At 46.1% G+C, this 13418-nt stretch overlaps 1 protein-coding gene across 3 annotated transcripts in view; it reads right to left on the reverse strand.

The window, feature by feature from the left end:
• Window positions 1–13418, reverse strand: part of LOC144126065 (band 4.1-like protein 4) — a 96065-nt gene that overhangs the window by 20299 nt on the left and 62348 nt on the right. For all 3 annotated transcript variants that reach the window (XM_077659973.1, XM_077659971.1, XM_077659972.1), the window contains exons 4-8: window positions 11721–11799; window positions 2693–2790; window positions 2035–2155; window positions 819–906; window positions 632–720 (exon numbers count right to left, since the gene is read on the reverse strand). In XM_077659973.1, coding sequence (XP_077516099.1) covers window positions 632–720; window positions 819–906; window positions 2035–2155; window positions 2693–2790; window positions 11721–11799 — 475 coding nt within the window. The remainder of the gene's footprint in view (window positions 1–631; window positions 721–818; window positions 907–2034; window positions 2156–2692; window positions 2791–11720; window positions 11800–13418) is intronic.

The raw sequence follows: 13418 nt of genomic DNA on the forward strand, positions 1-13418 counted from the left end.
AATCACGAAAATATGATTAGAAGAACAAACTATGGATACCAAATGGTAACATATCAACTTCCATCACTCCGTAAAAAATTAATTGTTGCAAGCATTGACTTAAAGAGCATTAGCCATTCGAAGCTCAACTGCTTTCTCCATGAAGCCTCCCTTTCCTAGTCCTTTGTTATTATGCACTTATTAACCTGTTCATATAGAGCAACCGTTTTATAACATGCTTTCTTTGGGTTTTTCCCGCATTTTTTTTTTTCACCACACAATGATGCTTGTGTCTTTATGTTGATGTCGTGCTTATGCGTTTTGTTGCGAGTTTTCTTTTTTTTTTTTTCCATATGCACACTGAGAAAGTGTACTGAGAATGTACCTGCCGACATGATCCATCGCATGCAAATGGGGTAGGAACTTTATCAATCGGTAATCATTTTTATTCTCCCTCCTCTTTCATTATGCAGTGGTGATGTATTTAATTAACATTATTAAAACATTCATTTGGATCCAATGGAGGACTGAGTGGAACCAAATGTTTTCAAGTGTGTCCAATTGTACATTTCTTTTCTTTTTTTTTTACTGGAAAATGTGGCATAAGCAAGCTGTACCATGGCCAGTTCCTGTACATCAGAGCCCAGCTCACCAGTAATAGTTGCCAACTTTGGTTTTATTCCTCAGCACTACGACACCACTGGGAGTCAGCCCTAGGAAGTATTCGGTGTGGTCTTCACCCTAGAATAAAAATGGAATCCACATTACATGCGAAAAAAGAAAGGAACCTGCAGCCATGCAGTCATCAGAGAACTGAAAAATATATAAATTTCACTCACAATAACAGGATGGAGGTCCACACCGTACATGTCCAGCCACTTGACCTTGTCGAGAAAGTTCATTTCGGAAACTGCGGGCACTTGGCCTCTGGTGCATGAAATAAGTTTCACGATTGTGTTTATAATTCACTTTTACATCTCCGAATCAATTCACAAACAATATTGTCAATATGCATGCAAACCAGCTGCATGAAGACTCTGGAAGCAAGGACTGCAGAATTTTAGGAATAAACAAAATTAATGCAAGGTCATGCAGCAAGCAACTTTTTACAGAGTTATTCTTCGGTGCCAATGAACAGAACTGAAAGCATGATTTTGCATGCCTTTCTCTTGTCCAAATTAAGATATGTTAGCAACAACTATTAGTGTTAATATATATAACTTCATTGTTAGTGAATTCCATGGTGGTACTGTTAATTGCACCTTAAATAAAGTAAGGTTCGTAAAGATTCCAATAAACAACTTTTTCCAATTCTTAGTTCCTGTTTTTGAAGGTGCTCTTAAAAGATAATTCCACTTAGTGAGTTCATGCATATTTATGAGATTTTGGAATCGACCTGGTGTAGCTGCATGAATGTGACCATATGTATAATAAGCATTTTTGTATGCATTAATTGTACTACTCCTGCAGTTGCAGACCCCAAAGCTGTTTAAGCTTGAGTGCATGTCTCACAGAGTGTATGCCTCACACTGCAAGCACACAAGATAACAACAAACATACGAGTTACGTAGCATTATCAAGGCTCCTGTCAATGGCCTTCATATATTGACCCATGTGACAGAAAAGTGACAATTACTGCCTAAATTCCCAGTGCAAATTCATCTATTACCAAAAAAACACACATGAGAAATGCCTCAAACAGACCGTTTGCAACATGACAACTTTTGTAGCTTTTTCTTCTGCATATGCCTTTGAGCACATCAAAAAATGCCAGCACAACTGGCACATTTAGTGCTAATAACATTACAATGGAAGCACATTCAAAATGCATGAGACAATACTCAATAATGTGCCCACATTTGGTGGTTTCAGTGACATTTTTATATAGACAGTGTGTTTTGGACTGAAAAAAACAGGGTGCGTCTCTTTGCACCTAATCTCATTTGCTGGGACGCAAGCAGGTTATGAAGAAATAATTCGCTAAATAAAAAACATGCTGAAAGTAGCCGCCATTTAACTTTGAATAGCAGCTAGCTTACCAACATATATAGTTACCTTAGTCCTTTGTGCAACTCTGCAACTTTTTCTTCAAGCTCCGGTGTCTGATTCACCAGAAAACGCAGCTCTGAAGCATAACCAGGCTGATGTCTCCTTGGATCAAAGTCACCAAGCTCAGCTGTTGAATAAACGAGATTGTTTTTTAAGCTCAGCAGATGTGGGAGGTAGGGTTTTCAGGACTTAATTAGCACCTAAAGGGCAATTTCTTGGTGTGGAGAGTAAAAGCAGAGTGACGCCATCTTGCTATCACATCAGTAACTATGTGAATTGGTCATACATTACCACTATATTCTAATGTAATTCTAATATAATATATTCCAATCTAAAATAATTCTGACAGTATATACTATACTCAACATCTCCTGCTTTCAGCTCATTTAATCTTCTAAGGCAACGGTGAGAGCTGCTCACATAAGTGGTTAAAATGCAATGAGCAGGAACCTTATACCCGTATACTATTTGATATTTGCAAATCTCCTCATTTCAGCTGCATTCATTGCTTTATATTTAAAGACATTATAAATGTGTTCACTGACCTTCCTAAAAAAAACACCGCTGCTCTGATATGCACAATGACTTTATCAAAGTACACAGACGCTGTACTACGCCCAGCAGAAATTGCAAAAAAGCAGTTATTTTTTACGTTAAGACTCACACTGTATGGCTAGGGCGAAAAGTTCAGCAGCCAGGTCAAAACTAATGGGCAGGCGGCCGTGGTAGATGTCTTGCTTCACTTGCAGAAAGTACTGGTACCTGCAACAGCATTAGAATGTAGGGAAACTATGAAACTATGTGCAAAGCAAAACAAAATTCCTCCTCCCACTAATAATTTTTTTTTGTTCGTGATTAGCAGAATTATGCTACACTACCACATACAGTGTAATATTGATGTGCAGCTCGCATGATTTATCGCACGCTCAAAATCTCGAGCAGCCCAGATGAAAATGTTTTCACTACCTGCTGGATTATAGAACCGGAAATCATGCTGAATTGAATGCTTTCCAGCTGGAAGCCACTCAATTCCAGCTGAAAAATTCCATTTTCATTTATGGAATTGGAAATCGTGTCCAGCTGGAATATTTCTTGCTCCAGTTGAAAAATTTCTATTTCCAGCTAGAATTGAAATTCCAGCCACTCCAGCTAGAAATTCAACTCCAAAATTGCTTTTCCGGTTGGAAATAGTGCCTCCATTTTCATGCGAGAATACATGTATCCGATAGATTTACACTGTTTTTCTTATGGTTAATATTGTTTCAGAATAATACAATTTCCTGGCAACTATGTAAAAAATTTTAATTTTGGTCATGTGACACACTTAGCAACCAACAATGTGCAAACACAAAAGCAGCCTAACATGCCAGTGAAAAAAAAAAACTGTTGGTTCCAATTGGTAATTTTCAATTTAAACCAACTTGAATTTTCCAGTTGTAAAGTAGCACACAAATCCCTGAGAACCAGAAATATTTAGAGGGTATCCACAAATGGTCTCAATATCAAACATCATTTTGAGAGACCCATGAAACATCCGTGCGAGCATTTACAAGAGATAATCTGTTAGTGGACATCCATTCGACTTGCATTTTGTGATATGGTCAGAATGTTACTTTGTGCACATCGCTGAGACTCTAACAGTGGATTTTCTGGGAATGTTCACAATTAGACACGATTAAATTAGGCAGGCTCGCACGCTGTACCAGCACAGGGAACTCGACTGCATGTGTCCCAGAAAGCTTTCCAAACGGTTTATGCTACTATATATGCACTAAGAAGCCCCATGAATGAGGCTCAGAAAGGCGCCTTCTTTAGAAGCACGTTTTTTTCCACCTAACGGGTCTGCATAATGTTCGCGCAAAGGCAGCACAGCCGACTAATATGGCATTTCAAACAAAAGGTATCAGCAACATGATATGTTTACTTGGCCTTCTCGTTTCTGCCGTCACAAGTTTATAATTAACTGAAATAACTTCGCTCGACTGGAAAGTGACACTGGCGCTAACAGGAAGGCCATGTGTGGAAAATATATAAGCCCGTTGAATGCCACCACCAAGTGTGCGTGTGTGCAGCTCGTCGATAAACTACATGAAGCTTTTGTTTCAAACTGGTTGTGGGCTTAGTGTTGCGAGTATGACTGATTGCTTGACTGGACTGCCACGGTAGTGTTGATACTAATAATTAAATCAATAAACTGTTCGAACAATCACACCTGTCCGAGCGAACTGTTTCCCTTGCAATTAGCTTATTGCATTTCAAAAATTTTCTTTCTGCTTTGGCTTTGCAGAATATGCAAGGAGGACCACAAATATTTTTCATGCATGCGTGTTTTGCCCAACTGCCATCACAATTTCTGTCCGAAAAATTTGGTGATATTCTGTAGATGTCCATGCAATAGAGATCTCCTACACATAGAATGGACAAAGTGTGGTCATTTCCTCTGTACATTAAATATTTTGGGGGTACATTAGGTCAATGTCTTCTGGATCTAAAATGGTTGCCTGGGATGGAGCCATTGAAGTCATCTGGACTCTTCCATTTGCACCCATTGGGTACTATGCAGGCAGGAAACATTCACAAAACGTACAGCTCCCAATTAGTTGTGCAAGATAGAAGGTGGGAGACATACTAATGTGCAAAAGAAAAATTATTTTTGCAGATGACATTCTGCCCTATGCCTTTATTTTTATAAAGGGACTGAAATTACAACTACATGCCTTGCAAAAATCAAGCTGAGCGCTTATTCTCGCTTGGTTCGCCGCTCTGTGCTGTGATAAGGTGCTGACATGCCGGCAGGTCGATGGTCAAGCGATACTGTGAAAAAATTGGCATGTTACACTCCTATTGGAGATTCCAATTGGAAGACCTATAAGAAGATCCCAACTCCCAACTCAAGTGGCAGCTCCAAGTGGGCCACAGGCAAGAATTATATGATGTTTAAACCATTTCGTGTGTTGCTGCTTCTGGTTATTATCGCATGTATCTGAATAACATCCGTGAGCTGTAATCCACTATTTCTTGCTGCTGCGTGCCTGCTGGCTTGGTCTGTTGCACATGTCAACTGATGCCCAAGGCCCAGTCAGGCAAGTTCTATGTCACCTTTTGCTTCGGTACCAAGGCAAACCTGTATTTGCCGAAACTTCAATAAACTCCATAAATAGGAACACTACAAGCATGAAGGGGTGACACAACACCAAAGTGTAATCTTCTGTTGCACTGTTCTCCAGAGCTGCATGCAGTGACACTTGGCCATTGAGCAAAATTATTTAAACACGACTGTGGTGATGGTGGAAAACAACGGAGCAGATTAAGCTGCTATTATATTTTTTACAAGAGCCTAATTAGTTTGCTGTTTGGTGTTGCAGAGAGCAATGATTGCCTTGCAAATGGAATCTGCAACTGGAAGTCCCAGTTGGAAGCTGCCATCGGAATGTCCAACTGGAATGCCCCGTTAGACATTCCATTTGGACCTCCCAATTTGATGATACGATTGGAAGCATAGAACCAATTGTATTGCCCACCTGGAAGTAGGAAGGACAACTGGGCTACCCAATTGGATACTTCATGAGTCCATTGTATGACCTGTTAAGTCCTTTGATTTCAACTGAATGTAACTGGAATGCCCAATCGGACCACTCTTTTTGCGCGGAATGATAAAGAGATCACGAGAAAAGGTTGCACACAAAATGAGAGTGAACTTAGTGCATTGGCCAGTCTATATAAGGAAAGTGATGCGCCAACCCAGAAATGGCAGAAGGCAAGCCAGAATGACCGTGGGCTTGCAACACATGTCACATTGCAAAGGTGAATGGATTGTGTAGCATTTATTCGCTTACACTCTCCATTATACACCACACACATTCTTTCCCTTGGCACATATTACAGTCGTGATGCAGGCGGCAAAGATTGCTTGCGCCTTCTTCTCTCTGAACCGCCGAGAAAGAAACTGCGTAGAACTTTCCGTCTCGCCAGAGATGAGAGAGAACGAGTTTTGTTGAAAAAAAATAAAGAAAGCGGAATATGTGCTCCGCCACGCTAAGGAGTCCATACAGTCGGCACTTAGCCAGTTACGCGTCAAAACAAAAGGGGAGTAGGGAGTAATGGCGCCGCGCTGCCACATCCTCCTCCATATGAGAGGGCAAAGATTGCGGCGTTCTCTTTCACGCTCGGCTGACTCTGCGGTCGTCGACGGCACTCGCGGGTCTCCCTTTGTCACGTCGCGCACGTATGCGCCCTCTCCCCTTAACAGCGAAAGAAATGAACGACGCATTGCAGGCACTTCCTCTCTTCTTGCCACATTTTGCTCGCTTCGCCTTGGCCGGTCGGGTGCTTTGCACGCATGCGGCAACCCCTCAACAGCGGACACCTTGGCCATGAATGGGCCAAATTACAGAGCTCTCCGCTTTCTCCGAGGGACCCACGTGCATCACGGCAGATATCCCTCACCCCCGTTTCCTCTCGGCCGAGCGAGGCAGAACCACAAAGAAGACTCGATCTTCGTTTTTCGTTCTTTCGTTCAGCCAGGACCGGAGGTGCACGTTGGGCGCCAGGCCAGATATTAGAACGACACACGCCTATATATATATATAGGCGTGTTTTACGCGCGAACCGGAAGTGGAGGCAGGTGATAGAGCCGTAGTGGCAAATTATCCGTACGTTCCTAGCGAACAGTGGATCGCATTGAGGCGCCAAGTATATAGACGAACGTGTGCAAGAGCACGGCGAGGATCCAACAGAAAATGCGGGCGGCGGAGCCCTTAGAGCACGCGTAATGATCGGCTAGTTTTGCGCGAGACAATGGGAACAATAATAACAGCTCCGCTAATATGGCACTGCCGCCCGCCGTCCTCGCAACGTTCAAGGTTGGCTGAAGCCGTGACACCCATCCTCATGAGAGCGACTCCCATGCGGAAGGGAACCGCGAGCCGCACCTCACAACTACTCACAACGAAAGAATTGCAGTGGCAGTCGTGAGGTGATGGCGTCATACGCGACTCAAAGAAGGAAAGAAAAAAAGGCTTTTTCAGGCAGCGAATGCCTACTCCGAGCGAATGGGCACGTTAAAAAAGAAAACGATTGCCTATCAGGAAATGAAAGGCGCGGTAATTGATTCACTTCTCGGTGGACACCTCAACCACGCCGCGAGGGAAGGAAGGAAGGAAGGTGGGAGTGAAAGAGGAAAGAGAGAGGTGCCGTAGTGGAGGTCTCCGGAATAATTTCGACCACCTCAGGGTGGTGGTATAAAACATTTATTTATACTATTTTCAAACGAGGTATTGCTTGGACCGGGCCTGAAGGATCTTAAACGCGCACTGGCATCGCACAGCACATGGGCGCTTTTTGCGTCGTCTCTCTCCATCGAAACGCGGCCGCCGCGGTCGGGTTCGGAAATGGGTGCGTTACAACGACCACTTCGCTGTCGAGTGCATTCAAGCAACGGGTGTAAAGTTTACACCCTCTAGAGTTACTCCTCAAAACTTACACCTAGAGGCTGGAATTTTTCGGAAAAGGTTTATCCAAGGACTTTCAAACAAGTTGAGAGTGCCGTAACATTTAAGGACAACGGAACGGGGATGGGGGTGTTGAATATGCAGTGAGTGAGTTAAAGAAAAAGATGGGGATGTCACATGTTGCTTCCGTGTGTGCGAGGGATGTCCATTCACACTTGCGAGTCCCGAACGACGTGCGACCGGCTGTCGCTTGCGACAAGGGAGAGGCTCGATTGCAGCGATGTTCACCCTTGCAACGGCAACCCGCAGGTCGCTTTCCCGAATTGGTCTCGTTCGGAAAGGGAGTTGTCGATGTTGACTGTTGCCGACAACGTGAAGCCGGATGTGAAACAAGCTTCTGTCCACCTACGCAGCGCCGCTGATTGGTAAGCGGTCAGACTCGCAATCGCACATATCTACAAAAAAAAAAAATCGAACAGCATGCGCTTGGCCTACGACTGTCACTTTTCAACCAATGCTGCCATTTGCAACTTTCGCTTTTCGAGCAAAACGGCCAAACGAGTCGCAGTGTGAATGGGCTTGTCGCTGTGGTCGGTTGACATACGAGCGGTGCGAACTGTATTTAGAAAAGTGGTCAGCCTCTAGGCCGGCGCTAATTTCCAGATGTTTATTCTCTCATTTATTTGTGAACAGCTAGTGGCTGGCGCTGGTAGGAGGTAAGGGGACGGAAGTGTCCAGAGTTTCCGCGTTTTTACTTGCCGGTTTCTTTGAGCTCGCCTCAAAAGAAAGACAAAACCTGCGCTGCGTATTTCGTACTCTGCATCCCGTTATGGCTGGGCCCGGGTGGATGCCAGTGAGTAATTACTACCCTTGTTAAAAATCTACTACACCTCGAGGGATTCCCCTAAACATTTCACCAACAGAATAAACAAGAGCTGAAACAATTTAAAGAAAACCACTGACAACTACACACCGCTGTCAATATGTTATAAACACGGACCTTGCAAGGCTGCTTTCCTTTTACGAAAGCCAAATGAGCGTTATATCACACGCTGGGTGTGTTCTTCTTGAAGCCTGGAATCATAGTCACTGCACTTGCCAAATCCTCGAAGCCCTGATACCACCAGTGGGACCACACAAAGTAACAAAGTAAACAGCGGTCTCATTTCACACAGCCCTCTCTAGTCCTCTTATATAATCATTATGAGCACATCTACAATGTGATTCAGTAGCGTGCAGGCTCAAATATGTAGTCTTTCCGACGAGGCTCGTTTTTAAACAACTGACGGTCGCTGCCGTATACATGTGCAGCGGCGATTCGAAATTTCGCGCCACATTGAAAATAGGCGCGTACGAGGAGGTTGCGCCACCTCACGAGAGCTACAAAACATTTTGCTTGTGTTTCTGTCTTGCTGAAAAAAAAAAAAACTGAAGTTAGCCGCTCATTGCTCCACGTACTTTACGATCGGCGCTCGCATAGTTTCGGTTTCTCCGCGCGCTTCGTCTGCTATTGTGGAGCTATATGAAAGAGCTGATTTTTGTCTTGATTGGCACTTCGCTTGGTTTAATGCCGGCGCCCTTACGTCCCTCACGTCTATAGCGTTATCGCTCTCCGCTTTGCTAGTTCAATTTTCTTCGAGGTGTTCAGCTAGCCTTTTTAGTTCAGCTGCACGTTGGCGTTCCTTCTACTCCTCTGGCGATGACAGTGATGGTTCTTCCGATTCGGAGTGCTTACCATGCACGTACTGAATATGAATCAGAGAACGAACGCTCGTCTTCGGACGGGGAACTACACGCAACCATCTCCGACTCCGAGCCCGACATACTCGCAACAACGCGGAAGCGGACGCGCTCAATGGTACTGCAATACCGTCCGTCCATTTTTTTTTTTACTTTCTTCGGTATTCAGTCTTTTTTTTTTCATCCTGAAGCATTGCAACAAAGAATCGACTGCGGGGGCAAATTTTCACATTTTCTGAGAAATAAATCAACCGTCAAAAGGTTCAAACCCCTAAAAGACGGGCCATCTTCCTTTCTTCTTCTTTTTTTCCGACCGCACCTGTGCTGTTTCTCGTCAAAGAGGTCATTGTCTGCCCAAATGGTCGATGGACTAAAAAACGAGCACTCAGTTTCCAGACACGCTCCAGTCTTTACCGTCATGTACTCGATTCCTGACGATGCTTTAAAGAGGCCATACAGGTTCGCCTTTCGGAAAGCTACACGTGAATTTCAAGTCACGAAAAGAGCAAACTGCCGCCTCAATAAAAGAACAGCGCTGTTTAGCGCGCGTCATTAGATAGAGCACTTCAGGCTATAGCATTTCGTGCGGCGTCGGCGTGGAAGGCAGACCAGACCGCACGTGTCGGCGGACTCGGGGCCCCGGAGGCGCATTGCCACTCTGACTACCGCCGCGGGACGACGAGCAGAGCAGGGTATATACCGCACTCAATGGCTTCTTTATAGGCGGCCGCGTTGCGGCAACAAAGGCGGACAATGTGTGCTTTCGCGTTCTCTTTTCTTTCCACCCGAAATCGAAGAGGCACGATCGCCGCGGGCAGCTCCACGCAAAGCAGTCGTCAAGCAACGCACGCACCGTACACGTGCGAACTGCACGAAACGCCGCGCGCGGCCCGCGGTAAAAGAGAGCTCGCGTGCTGCCCAGCAGAATTTCCAACAACCATTCCTCGGCTAACTTCCCTTTTATATGTTTCATTCTGACGTCACTTCAAGTCATTGAAGGCGATCCAGCTCCCAATGAAAGTGGCCAACCGCTCAGAGGTAAAGAGGACAGCTTTGGCTTGTGCCCTGACGTGGCCACCGAATGTAGTAATCTTTCCACCCCTACTCCCCGTCCCGATGACTAAGTCAACGATCCATCCTGATTCCGATAAACACGGGTGATCAATGCAACTGATGCAGACGGAAATGCGTTAGCATGTGGGCTTTGATTCTGTGAACGATTTGTGTCGACGAACCGAGTACTCCTATCATGCGCGGCGCAGCATCCCACATTTATTTCCATATTCTGTATTTGTACATAGTGTATATTACCGCCTATCCTTTTTTATTATCGTTCCCCCTCTCTTTCCGTCTCCCTGTCCTCTCCCTGTCTTTTTATTCCCACTAGTCGCAGCTCAGGCGCTTCAGGTTCCGCTGGCAGATGTCGCAGCTAGCAACGTCTTTTCCATTGTTATATTGTTATTAAAATTTCATTAAATAGCCACTAACAACAATCGAATTCATTCACAGGGATGCCAATTTAAGTTTTGCTACTACAAATTTCTTTTCATGTTTTTCAATTCTGTGACATGCAATTATAATTCCTCCAATTCAATTTCTTTTAATTTCGATTATAATTCATAATGTAATTACTCCAATTTCAATTCCAAATAGAATTCCAATAGTTCTAGTTCTTTTGACTCCTCCCCCATGAGCCTTGGCGCACGTGTGCGAACTGCGCTTCCTTCTTCGTGACGTCACAGTACCTCCACCTCCTCCTCTCCAGACGGACGGCGGGTTTTCATGGCATGGCCGTTCTAATGCTCACGCATTAAAAGTGACTCAGTCAACAAATTTCAAACGCGTGGTCTTGCACACATTTCTTGTCGCTGCGCACAACACATGAATGAAAATAATAATTGGAATATTGGTTTTGAGGAAAAAGAAGTGGAACTGTAACTGTAAATTCTTGGTGACATCTCAACCGTACCGTGAGTGAATGGATGCAGGAGGGAGCGAAAAAAATCGAAAGTTCTTGCTGCAGAAAGGTACGGAGCCAGTATGTGGTCTCGTATGGCACAAGAGCCCCCAGTACACTTCCAAACGTATACCGAGCATACCTCACACCAGGCAGAAGCCGGGAGCACCTGCTTGGTATGGCTGTATAGACGTCTTGCTAGTTTTGTCAACAGCTGGCTGTCACTGTCGCTGCGGAACAAATATTTGCACGCTGGCAAAGACGTAGATACATTACGTACAGACCACGTGCTCGCATGAAGATATGTAGACGCCAAGCTGAAAGTTGCGTAAACCAATATGAACACAATGACCTGCTTTAGCAGTGGAACATACGACCACTGCCGTCTGGCAATTCCGTCATTGCTATGCTTCGATCCCTGCAATACGTTCTCTCCAAGGAACTGCGTGCCCGAGTGTCCTGAAAAGTTTTCGTGCCCAACCTGACAGTAAGGCACTGGATATGCCTCTGCCGCTTGCGTAAACATTCCAGGTACGCGCACTCACCTCGTGATCTCCTCCAGCAGCTTGCAAGGGTCCGGAGTGTAGAACTTGACGCCGAAGTAGAACGTGAAAGTCTGCATGCCTGCAACAGGTAAGACCGCGCACACGTCATTATGCGTATTCGGGCATGGAGAGCATGCACATGTCCTCTGAAACAAGACAAAATTTTGGGCTCGAGACTGTCTCGTCATCATTCTGAGATTTGGAGGGCGACAGGAGGCTCTTTCGAGGCAAAAATGGATTTTAAGCGGGTGGAAGTAACCAAGCGAAGTATACCTGATTGGTGGCTAAAATAATGACAAGAGTAAAACTTCACGAATCATGGCTAGGTGGCTTGAGCCACCACCCGATTTAAAGGGTTCAGCTTTATGCGTCCGTCCGTCCATTCATGTATGACGGCGGGCGCCGTATTGTTGCGAGGATCTATTAGCTTTCAAGCCCCCATCTTTTTGCAATCGCGCCGTGAGTTAGCATGCGCGTACAACGAGGACAAGCTTTCGCTGAACGACACCTATACAGCTATCGCCGTAAAAAGCAGGAATTCCGTGCAATCCTGTTTCCAGTGCTGCCGATCAAAATGCACGAGGCACTGAAGTGACTCGAATAAACGCGAGCAAGGCACAAATAACCTCGCAAGGAGAGCACACGCCGCAGGTGCCAGGAAGACAGGATCCGCCAGCGCCGACAAGGCGGGCGTGGCAGTCGACGCGTGCTGTGCATGCGCGGCAGACGCGGAGCACGCAAACCCGAGCGGCACGAAGAGCCTCGCCTGCCGCTGCGGCGCGGGAAAGGCGAGTCCCGTTGCTCGTTCACGGTCGAACGCGTGCTCCGCCGCCGCGAGAGCATCGGCCGTCCGCGGGTCGGCCATCGATTACCCGAGCATTGCGTGAATCGGGGTCAACGGCTGCGCGCCGACCGACGAACCGTCCGTCTTGCCGCAGACACCGTTCCCGAACACTGCCCAGACAACGGTTCCCGGAGGAACCCTCACTGTGAGCTCCGTGAGGGTGCCTGCACACACGCGCGTCTGCAGGCGAAGGCGGATGACCGCGGCATCCGTGAGTCCTCGCTGATCAGCCGGTTCCCCTCTCCCCTTCCCTCGAGAGAGACACCCTCTCGTCACGCCGGCGTGACGAAAGAGAAACGTCGTCGACCCGGCGTGGCCGCCGTGACGACGACAATCGGCCCCTGGGCCACCATCAGCAGTCGGCTGCGGCGGAACCCAGCCATAGCTCGGCTCCGCGTGATTACGTGCGCGCGCTACCATTGGCGATGCTCGCAGCCACGCTTTCAATGACTATGGGCCGCTGTCATTTGACATTCGGCGCGGGCCCTTTTGTGTCAGACAGCGGGCTAGATTCCGAACTTTTGAAACGAACGAGTCCTGCGGTCTTCAACGATAGCGCCTGTGGCGTGCTGAGCACACGAATGCGCAACGCACTCATGGCTCCAACAACGTGAAAGGAATGTGTTTTTTTTCACTCTATCTCACCACGGTCATCTGGAAGAAGCTGGGGCCTAATTATAAACCTCTTTCTTGCCCCTATTTTCTTCTTTTCTTCATGTGTTTAATGAAAGTCATCCGATGTGCAGTCTATCAGAGCTCAGAGGTTTATATACAGGGTGTTTCACGTAACTTGATTGAACCAAGGAATAAACAAAAAAATCGGGAAACTATAGCTGGGTAAAACCAACAACACA

The sequence above is a fragment of the Amblyomma americanum genome, chromosome 3, assembly GCF_052857255.1.
Source record: "Amblyomma americanum isolate KBUSLIRL-KWMA chromosome 3, ASM5285725v1, whole genome shotgun sequence".
Classification (NCBI taxonomy): Eukaryota; Metazoa; Arthropoda; class Arachnida; order Ixodida; family Ixodidae; genus Amblyomma; species Amblyomma americanum.